This window comes from Pinus tabuliformis, chromosome 3_2, assembly GCF_031772625.1.
Source record: "Pinus tabuliformis cultivar Carrire ecotype Pingquan chromosome 3_2, CPIR1, whole genome shotgun sequence".
In the NCBI taxonomy this organism is placed as follows: domain Eukaryota; kingdom Viridiplantae; phylum Streptophyta; class Pinopsida; order Pinales; family Pinaceae; genus Pinus; species Pinus tabuliformis.
This window is the reverse complement of record NC_142302.1, coordinates 151,699,549-151,711,320: the sequence shown is the minus strand read 5'-3', so window position 1 is coordinate 151,711,320 and position 11,772 is coordinate 151,699,549. Positions and strand designations below refer to the sequence as shown.

General features: G+C 42.3%; 1 protein-coding gene across 1 annotated transcript; it reads left to right on the top strand.

Annotated features, from left to right (window-relative positions):
• Positions 1 to 8,621: 8,621 nt before the first annotated feature.
• Positions 8,622 to 9,467, top strand: LOC149180256 (uncharacterized). The gene has a single exon (XM_089413826.1). The coding sequence runs from the start codon at positions 8,622 to 8,624 to the stop codon at positions 9,465 to 9,467; it is 846 nt and encodes a 281-aa protein (XP_089269952.1).
• The last annotated feature ends 2,305 nt before the right edge of the window (positions 9,468 to 11,772 follow it).

The following is an 11,772-nucleotide window of genomic DNA, read 5'->3' as shown; positions in this document are numbered from 1 at the left end:
CTCAAGGAGGAGAAGGCCAAGATTTAGAGATTCACTAGTGGGTTACCAATCAAATATAGAATTGAGTTCAATGAGCCTAGATCATTGGAGGGAGCCATCCAAAAGCTAAAGAATTGCTATGAACAATCGAAGTGCAGATCCGAGACTAAACCAGACTGGAAAGGTAATGCAAAGAGCAAAGGAACATGGGACAAGAAGCAAGAAAGACCTCAGGGTACATGCGATAATTAGAATGTAGTGCCATCAAAGAAGTTCAATGCATCAGACAAAGGACAGGGATTTCGATCTAAGGAGTAGAATAAGGATGTAGACTGGAAGCCTATAGAGTGTTGGACTTGTGGCAAGGATCATCGTAGGAGATATTGTCTGCAAAATCAAGGGGGTAGGCCTCAGATATACAGTGCATAGGACGCATAGACTGTTGGGGATATTGGTTAGATCGTTCCTCGTATCAATGCAGCATTGGATAACAAACATGCAGACCATCAGGCATCTATCATTGAGATCAATAGTAAGCTTTGTGATCAAGTTATTTCTATTTTTATTGACCCTGGATCTAATTATAGCTACGTTATTCCTAACTTTGGTGGATAAGTGTGGTTTAAGTAAGGAATTGCATGCAGAATTTTGGTTAGTGCAGTTGGCTACCAATACAAAGAAGTGAGTTCACCATTGGGTAAGTGCTTGTGCATTTGATTTCAATGGTATTCCTACCATGACACATTTTAATCTATTACCGTTGGGATCATGCAGTATGTTGTTGGGCATGGATTGGTTGTCCCTCCATAGAACCAAGGTGGATTGTTATGACAAAGCCATTGAGTGTGTTGCTGACAATGGGGAACCAAGAATTTTATAGGGAAAGAAGAAAGCCAAATTAGTTAGGATGGTAACATATATGCAAGCAAAGCGCAGTCATAGGAAAGGGTGTATGTTATTTGCAGTGCACATTTCTAGTGACAAAGGTAAGCAAGTTGAGGATGCAGATGTTTTGAGAAGGTACTCAGTTCTACAGTAGTTTCAGGATGTAGTTCCTTAGCACATTACAGAGTTTCCACCTCACAAGGAGGTAGAATTTTCTGTTTAGTTAGTGTCAGGGTAGCTCCAACATCAAAAGCACCTTACAGGATGAGCACACTTGAGTTGGTAGAGTTGAAGCTACAATTGAAGGAAATGTTGGACAAGGGATACATTAGGTCAAGTGTATCACTATGGGGTGCACCAGTATTGTTTATAAATAAGAAAGATGGTACTCTTAGAATATGCATTGACTACAGGCAGTTAAACAAAGTGACCATCAAGAACATGTACCTGTTGTCGAGGATTGATGACTTGTTCGATCAGTTGAAAGGAGCAGCACTAGTGTTCTCGAAGATTGATTCGAGATCTAGATATCACCAGGTACACATCAAAGAGGAGGATATTTACAAGAAAACTTTCCGGACCAGGTATGGGAATTATGAGTTTGTTGTAGTTCCATTTGGTTTGACTAATTCTTTAGCTACATTTATGTGCTTGATGAATAGTGTGTCGTGTCCGTATTTGGATAATTTTTGTATTATGTTCATTAATGACATATTTGTATATTCTAAAAATGAGGAAGAGCATGCCGAGCATTTAGTAGTAGTGTTGAGGTTATTGAGAGAGCATCAGTTGTATGCTAAGCTCAGCAAGTGTAGTTTCTTTCAGACTGAGGTACACTACTTGGGACATGTTATCTCCAAGGAAGGCATTGCAGTAGATCCAAAAATGATAAGGGCCATCATGGAGTGGGTAGCTACTAGAAATGTAGATAAGGTGAGATCCTTCATGGGATTGGCAGGTTATTACCGAAGGTTCATTAGGAACTTGTCACAGATTGTTTATCCTATCACATCATTGCAGAGAAAAGGAAAAAAGTTTGAATGGAAAGAGGAGTGTGAGGCTAGTTTTGAGCAGCTTAAGGAGTTGTTGACACATGCGCCAATGTTAAAGATTGCAGATCTAGACAAAGAGTTTGTAGTGTGCACAGATGCTTGCAAGAAGGATCTTGGTGGCGTCCTTATGCAAGATGGACAGATGGTATGCTATGAGTCACGAAAATTGAATGAGAACGAGCAGAACTACCCCACACATGATCTTGAGTTGGCAGCTATCATACATGCATTGAATATGTGGAGAAACTACCTTTTGGGTAGGAGGTTTACATTGATGAGTGATCACAGTGGTTTGCGATATCTATTTGACCAACCAAATCTGAATGGCAACCATTGTCTGTGGTTGGATACGATCAGTGAGTTCGATTTTGAGATCATGTACATCAAAGGTAAAGAGAACAGGGTGGAAAATTCCCTTAGTAGGCGAATATAGTTAAATCACTCAGCAACTATGAGCTCCTATGGGACAGACTTACATGATAGGATTTTGCAGGAAGATCAGCAGGATGTCAAGTATATGGAAATTGTGCACAGGTTGTAGTGGAGTTTGGATAATAGTATAGGTGTAGGTGGTGGTACATGTATAGGTACATGTTGTGGTACAGATATAGGGGGTAGTACAAGTGTAGGTACAAATACATGTGGTGGTACAGGAAATGGAGGAAATTTCAGCCTAAAAAAGTGGCCTCCTAAGGAAAAAACAAGAAATTAACAAAAAATGCCATGTAGGCAATTTTTTAATATTATTTTACGTTTATCTATTTTCCACAATATTTATTAGCATGGGATTTAATATAATAATAAAAAATTATTTCTAATTTTTTACTTTTATCGAAATCCCTCAATATATGGAACTTTATTAAAATAACTGTCTATATACATTTATATTAAAATTTAACTATCTATAATCATATTTTATATTTAACTATTTTTTTGGTGTTTTTTTCAACGACGTTACCTACTGAAGCCACAATTTCACTTGAAATATATTTTTTTCCTGGAATCTAGTAATTTGGCCTATGGTTTTTTAACTATTTAATTAATTTATATTTAACTCTATATTCTATATTTTTTGCTAGAATCTGGTGATTTGTCTTTCTTGGAATATGTTTTTTAAAGATTTTATATTTAAATATATTTAACTATATATTTTATATTTTTGGTTGGAATCCAATAATTTGTTATTCATGAATGCGTTTTTTTAACTATTTAACTATAACTATATTTTATTTTTAGCTATTTAACAATTTTATAATTTATATTTTATATTTAACTATTTTTTTGGTGCTTTTTGAGCATGGTTATTAATGTCAAATGGGCCCGCATTTTAAATTTATATTTTTCACTAATATCATATGCTTTGTTAAGATACTCCTTGATGTGAAGTCACTAGTTCAATTCCCTGCCTTGATTGAGGTGATATATTGGACATGATGAAAATGAAGTCCTACCAAACTTACAAAAAAAAAGATTTACATTGCATAAATAACTCTTTTGATATGCTGATCATCATATCGAATGGCTCTGACGGCATTCTCTAATCGCGACCGCGAGGGTTTCGGGTAACCACAGACCGCAGCTGCAGGACCATAGGTTGGAGCGGGAACCGGAAGATAGGGTTCAGACCTGCCGACAGATCGACCTCGAAGACGGAAGGCTGCTGTCTCTGACCGGTATGGAGCGTCAACGGGAAACGGACCTCGTGGATTATTCCGAGGATCCGTTAGAAGGACAGTTAATTTTCCATAACCCTAATTTAGCAACCCCGGGTTTCGTTCCACCGACATCTGAAGCACCTCGCGCACAGGATTGCTCGCTGGTGGTCACCTTGCCGGGTCCTTCTTCTTCATCTATCGGCCTGGAGGCACCGCCTCTCTCACCTGGCACAGCTTTCCTCCTCACCTCTCTATCGCCTGATACCTTGGCCTTCGATCCGATATCATCACCGCTGCCCGATTCACCTACTGCTCAAGCGGATCTGAGGGAGAATGCGCCTAATCCTCTTCGGGAAAATGGGGCAAAACCATCAGGATGCTTCGGCACTCCGGTTATAAACGTTAAACCCTCAAAACCCTTGCAACATTCTGGGGCTTCAAATCCGCTTGTTGATCATCCGTCGGCGCCTCGCACAAAGAAGCGGAAATCGAAGTGTGTCAGGGCAACAACGAAAGACATCACCGTAACTTTCGGCAACCCTTCGGATTTTGAAGAAACTATGGCTATAGCTCGTACAGTTTTGGTTGGACATGTGCGGGGGCGTACTTTCACGGCGGAAAGGCTGATGCGCTGGGTGAAAGAAATCTGGGGAGCCCTGCTCTCACAGATGCCGGAGGTCCAGGTTCTCCCACGAGGGTGGTTCTCCCTCCACTTTGCAAATGAAGGGCACACGGATGCAGTACTTGAAAGATATTGGCATATTGAAACGACAACTGTGTTATTGAAGCGATGGAGCCCGCTATTTGATCCTGAACGCGAACAAATCGCAGCAGGGCCTCTGTGGGTGCGTCTGCCAGGGCTTCCATTACAATACTGGAGCGAAGAAGCTTTCACCAGAATCGGAAATGCATTGGGGACATATTTGGATCACGATCGATCCTATATCGGAACAAGGAAGAGAACGGTGGCCCGAATACTGGTGCACCTGGATACTCGAGAGGGATTGGAGGAAAAAATCACATTGCAATGGGGAAATCACAGACGTATACAGATTCTGGATTATGAAGGAGTCCCCTTCCGTTGTAATCGGTGCCACCAAGTGGGACACCTCTACAAGGATTGCCCATTGATCAAAAGTCTGGATAGCTCTCCAAAGATCTCCCCCATAGCATCCAGAGGGACCTCTCCATCCATTCCTCAGTCGTCGCTTGGATTCGCGGTATCTCAAGGCGTCCCGGAGAGACCAGAGCTGAACAAGATGGACACGCCCTCGCCTCCTATGACTCGGGCTCGGGCAACTGCAGCAGCCGCACAGGCCTCGGGTACTAATCTTATCTCTCCCTCTATCTCTATTGAACAATCATCTGAAATTGTTAATTCATTGGCATGTTCCATGGCGCATTGCATTATCCCCCCGCCTCCTTTGATTCCTTCCACTGCTCCACCCACTTTGTCTCTCTCTCCGTCGCCCCCCTCTGAGTCATCCTCCAGGAAAATTCCCCCCCACCCATATTCCCTTCGCCCTCGGACCTCTCAAGCGGAATCCTCTGAACCTCAGATAGGGCTGGGTATTGTCCCTTCGGGTGCAGGATCATTATCCACTAGGGGAAGGAAATCTGATCTCAACAAAGCTATCAGACGCGCTGGAGCTGAAGTCGCATCTGGGCGACAATCCACCATTGACGGGGTCCTTAGAGCAACAAAACCCCCGAAGCAGGGTCCCCCATGAAGTGCCTCTCCTTTAATTGCAGGGGTCTGGCTAGCCCCCCCAAAAAACTAGCTCTCAAACGAATTTTTGAGGTCGAATTCCCTGATATCATTCTCCTTCAAGAAACCCTAGGCTCTGCTGAGTCCATCTCCCTTTCCCTTAGCAACATATCGTCTAGATGGAATTTCATAGCCATGGATGCCAATGGTAGATCGGGTGGATTGGCGATTGGATTCAACCCAAAAACCATCAAATTGGACTCTTCCTGGGGAGGACTTGGTTTTATGGGGGTTGACATCTTCTCAGTGGATCTGGGTCTTACTCTCCGCATCGTCAACACATATGGTCCATGCCAACAGAGGGAAAGCTTTTGGAGACAGCTCCTCAGCAGAAGCCTGATGTCTCTGGATCGCATCATTCTGGGGGGTGACCTAAATTTTTCTTTGGGGTTCCGGGAGTCATGGGGCTCTATGGGGCAGGTAGACTCCATCACAGATTTCATGAGAAGCATTTTGGAGCAATATGATTTCATTGACATCCCTATGCAGAATCCCCTAACAACGTGGAGAAACAGAAGGGTTGGGACAGCGGCACTGGCTCGCAGACTTGATCGATTTCTGCTGAAAGGTCCTTTGATCCATCAGCTACACCATTATAAACAATGGGTAGGATCCGGGGGCATATCGGATCATTCCCCAATCTTAATGGAAATCATGGGCCCTCTTCCAAAGCCAAAAGCCCCTTTCAAGTTCAATCACCTCTGGCTTCTGGATCAAAGCTTCTCCAAATTAGTCACAGACTTCTGGAAAGCTCATCCCATCGATGGAGAATCCTCGATGGCAAGGGGTTTTGTCAAAAATTTGACTGAGCTCAAACACATTGTGATCGAGTGGGCCAAAGCAAAGAAGATAAGAGAGGATGAACAGCTCAATATGGTGGAAGAAGAACTTAAAACCCTTTTGGATGAGAGAAATATGGGATTCGGATCCATTGAGGACAAGGCCCGCCTGGTAGATTTGGAGAATCAAAAGCTTAATATTCTCAAGCTAAGGGAGGAATCACTCAGACTGCGGAGTAGGGCAATGTGGCTTAAATCTGGGGATGAGAATACAAGATTCTTCCATAATTTCGCTAAAGGAAGGAGAGTGGCAAATACCATTTGGAACCTCCCCCTTCCGGGAGGAGGATTGGCAGACACCTTTAACAAACTCTCACAACTCGGCACGGCTCATTTCAGAGGGCTATTCAAAAGTCCTGCTGGAACAAATCTGGCTGAAATCATCAATGTGGCCTCTCATTTCCCCAGATTTGTAAATGATGAGGACATTGGCACACTCACTGACCCTGTCACTATGGAAGAATTGGAAAGCACTATCAAGTGGTTTCAGAAGGAAAAGAGTCCTGGCCCTGACGGATGGACCATTGAGTTTTATACTGCCTTCTTTGACATCATTGGAGGAGATATCCTGAAGGTGGTTGAGGAGAGTAGAATATCGGGCCAGCTCTATCATGCTATAAACTCCACCTTCATTGCCCTCATTCCCAAATCGGACTCTCCATCATCCTTTGACGATTTCCGCCCTATCTCATTGTGTAATGTCCTCTACAAAATCATCTCTAAAATCATTGTCAACTGGATCAGGCCCATTCTGTCTAAGCATATTGCTCCTCAGCAATTCGCTTTTTTGGAAGACCGACAAATCCACGAAGCCATTGGATCAGCCCAGGAAGCTATACACTCCATTTGGACCAAGCGCCTCAAATGTATCCTCCTCAAGATCGACCTTTCTAAGGCTTTTGACCGAGTCAGTTGGCTCTTTATTAAGATGATCCTCATCCATTTGGGCTTTCCCCTCCCTCTCATCAATTGGATTATGGCATGCATTATATCCCCCACCTATAGCATTCTGATTAATGGAGCTGCCTCTCATTTCTTCCACTCAGAGAGAGGGCTGCGACAAGGCTGCCCTCTATCACCTCTCTTATTTCTCTTGGTGATGGAAGCTTTAAGCCGATTGATTATCTCTGCAAAAAGGGATGGAACTATCAGGGGCCTTAAAATTTCAGATGAGTGCTTCCTTACTCATCTCCTGTTCGTAGATGATGTTCTTATCCTTCTAGATGGCAGCATTCAGGATACCTCTACTTTCAACAGGATCTTAAGGCTATTCGCACATGCCACAGGGATGGAGGTCAATCGGACGAAATCTACTATTACTTTGGTTGGCACCTCAGTCAATGAATCTCACACAGCAAGTCAAGCCTTCCCATATACCACACAACCCCTGGACAGGGGGCTAAAATACCTTGGTTACTGGTTAAAACCCACTACCCAAAAGATTGCGGACTGGGTTTGGCTGGTTACAAAAGTAGAAAAAAGGATAACTTGCTGGAGTTTTAGATATCTATCCAGGGCAGGAAGATTAACCTTGATCAAATCTGTTCTGGAAGCAACGCCGGTCTTCTGGATGGCGCTCGCCTGGATCCCTCGAAATATCCTATCAAAGCTACAGCAACTTTGTAACAGATACTTATGGGCTGGTAATCAAGAAAAGCGCACCTTCGCTTGGATTGGTTGGAATAAGATTGCCCTGCCCAAGAAATGGGGTGGCTGGGGATTAAAGGATCTCCCCACCTTTGCATGTGCTCTGGCAGCCAAAATGGGCTGGGCTTTGCTGACATCCCATAGCTTATGGACCATCATCACCTACCACAAATATATATGGCCCCTCAACATTATGGAATGGGTCAGACTCCCATCATGGAACAAATCTGGCATATCCTCTATTTGGAAAGCTCTCCTACACTCTTTGCCGCTTATCAGGAACAACTTAGTTTGGCGAATTAAGAGAGGAGACAGAGCACGTATCGGAATAGACCCTTGGAGTGGCAGTGGTGGGAGACATCTGCTCCCATAAGCTCTGGTGGAATCCCTCACAGCACATGGCATCAAGGTGATTGCACAAATAGCGGATCAAGAGCAATCAGACATTTTCCACCAGGTTTGGAAGACAGCTACCCAACTAAACCTCCCGCAGAGATGGCACACAGCTTGGCGCGAATATTGTGCTACCCTGATGGAATCCCACATTAGAATCACTGAGGGATCAGATGAACTTGTCTGGCACCATGCTGATAGCGGGATATACACACCTAAGGAAGGCTACATTCAGTTAATCAATCAGAAGAAACCTGAAGTTTTAGACAGTTGGTGGTAGAATATTTGGAAACTTTCAGCCTCGCCTCGATCTAAGCTCTTTACCTGGTGTGTCCTCAGGTACAGAATCCCCACGGGAGAACATCTTATGCGCCGAGCTCAACATGGACCAATGAGATGTGCTATGTGCAAAGCTGATACTGAGTCTACAGAGCACCTATTCCTGCGATGTAGTACTGTACAGCTCGTGTGGAAAAATATAAAACCTTTTACACACTATTCTGGGGAATGGAATGGTACTGATCCAATCAGCGCTTGGATAGAATGGGATAAAAGACACAAGGGCTCAAAGGCTGCAAATTTGCCCATTATCGTAAACTGGTCCATTTGGAAAGCTAGGAATCGTATGATCTTCGAAGACAAGGCCATCCACTGGCCTCTTATCGAGGCTGGCATTATCTCTGCGTTCAAAGAGCTTCCGGATCCGCCTCCCCCAAAAATCCGATGGCCAAATCCTCCCCCCATCATTGACCAGGGTACCCCTTGGGCTTATTTTGATGGAGCTGCAAATGTACAAAGCTGTGGGGGTGGTTTCATTCTGCACTTAACTGATAAACACTCCTACAATATAAAAGCGGGACTGGGTGCTAGAACAAACAACTTCGCTGAGCTTATTACATTGCGCCACCTTCTACATTTTGCATTAAGCCATCATTGCACTAGCATCAACATATTCGGGGATTCACAGATTATCATAAATTGGTTCAATGATATATCTACATGTCACATGCACACACTCAGCATCATTCTTGATGAAGTTCTTCAGCTCAAAGAGGCATTTAACCATATCGCTGTTTCACACATCTACAGGGAACATAACAAGGATGCTGATAAACTGTCCAAGGAGGCCGCGCTGATGGAACAAGGACTTTGGGAGATCACCGAGATTCTGGACCAACAGGAACAAAATTTTTATCATCGCCCTTATATAGACCCGGGATACCCTACAGCGGGTCTACATCCTACTTAATTATACAGGAATATGGCAGCAGCACTATATACGACAGTTTTTTGTATAGTTCTTTTTTGTAACAGACTGAAGGATGCCGAAAGGCATTAAATCTATTAACATCCTAAACAGTAATACTTTGTGCGGTATAATCGAACAACACAATCATGCAATTTTTGTAAAATGTACAGATGTATAGTGAACATGGCATATGCGATAAGCATCTACATATGTAATTTTTCATATTAATGAAATATTACGGATTTTTCCAGTGGAAAAAAAAAACTCTTTCGATATGCTAATTCATATTGGTAATGTTATGTGGAATTTTGCATCTACGGATAAATACAATTTCCCTAGGTGGGTAGCTACACCCAGAACAACAGAATTAAAGCGCTTAACCTTTTTTCTATAGAAGATAAATAAGACAAGGGACCTACTTGGACTATTAACATTAATAAAATATTTCACAAATACCCAAATTAATAATAAACTATTTCATCGATACCTAAATTAATAATAAAATATTTCACAAATATCCAAATTAAACAATTTAAAATTATTTAGGACATGTACCTCTTTTTAAATTTAAATTATTTTGATTGGTTTACATATTATGACACAGAAATTATGTGAAAATTTCATGGGCACTTTTAGGTTGAAATTTCCTCTAATGTACAGGTACAGGTGCAGGTGCACAGGATGTGGACTATTGCCTTACAGTAGAGACAATATATATGTGTCAGATAGCAGTGAGCTCAAGAAGGTGATATTGAGAGAGTTTCATGAAAAACCATATTCAGGTCACCCAGGCTATCAAAAGACATTGATCGCAGTGAAGAGATTTTATTATTGGCCGAATCTAAAGAAGGAAGTAGCATAGTTTGTGGCTAGGTGTTTCGATTTTCAACGTGTGAAGGCAGAGTCTAAGCATCCATATGAACTACTACAACCAATTACGATTCCAAAATGGAAATGGATGGTCATTTCCATGGACTTCATCAGAGGTTTTTCGAGGACTGTGGGACAGCATGATTCCATCATGGTTGTTGTTAACAGGTTGAAAATGGTTGTGCACTTCATTCCAGTGAAGTCTACATTCTCAGCTACCGATGTGGCACATGTATTGATAAGAGATGTGGTCGGATTGCATGGTGTTCCGAAGAAGATTGTGTCAGATAAGGATGTGAAGTTCACTTCCAAGTTTTGGAAGGAGTTGTTTGCAGGTTCGGGCATATACTTGTCATTCAGTACAACTTATCATCCGCAGACAAATGGATAGACAGAGAGGTTCAATAGGATATTGGAGGACATGTTGAGGATGTATGTGATGCATGAGCAGCGAAACTGGGAAGATTATCTTCCACTGGTAGATTTCACTTAAAACAATGGGTATCAAGAATCTTTGAAGATGACTCTATTTGAGGCATTGTATGGTGGAGTTGCAATACTCCTATCAGTTGTAGTGATCTAGTAAACAGGGTGTTGATTGGACCAAACATGTTGGCAAACATGGAACAGGAAATGCAGGTAATCAAGAAAAATCTAAAAGCAACATAGGATAGACAGAAGAGCTATTCAGATCAGAACGGGTTGTTCAAGGAGTTCTAGGTTGGGGAACAAGTGTACTTGCCCATCAAACCAAAAAAGAGTTCATTATGGATTGGATCATGTGCCAAGCTGGCACCACGGTTTTGTGGACCCTTCAATGTTGTTGAGAGGATTGGGTTAGTAGTATATCGACTTGCACTGCCTCCGAAAATGAAATTCCATCATGTTTTCCATGTGTCAGTGCTTAAGAAGTATGTTAAAGATGTTGACCATGTGATTGACTAGTCTATATTGCAGGTAGAACCAGATGGAGAATTCTAGTCAGAGCCTCAATGTATATTGCAGAAAAAGGTGCTCATGCTCTAGAACCCAGAAATCGAGAAACAGAAGGTGCAATGGAAGCACTTTGGGCCTGATTAAGCTACATGGGAGATGGAGGATCAAATGCGGGCTATGTATCCTTCCTTGTTTTCCGTTTGAGGCAAAGCAGTTTTGGAATAGTGTTTTGGTATATGTCTTGGGATATGTTTTGATACATGTTTTGGTGATGTTTGCTATATGTACACATGTATATGGATGTAAATACCACCATGAGCTATGTTATAAACCACCAATAAGCGGTATGGATTTCATGTCATTATGTTGTTATATTTGTTATGTTCTCATGTTGGTTTGCTTCTCAGCAGGTTGATCATTGTAAATACTACAACGAGCTAAGTTATAAAGCTCCATCGACAGTATGTTTTTCTTACAACATTATTGTAGTTATATGTGT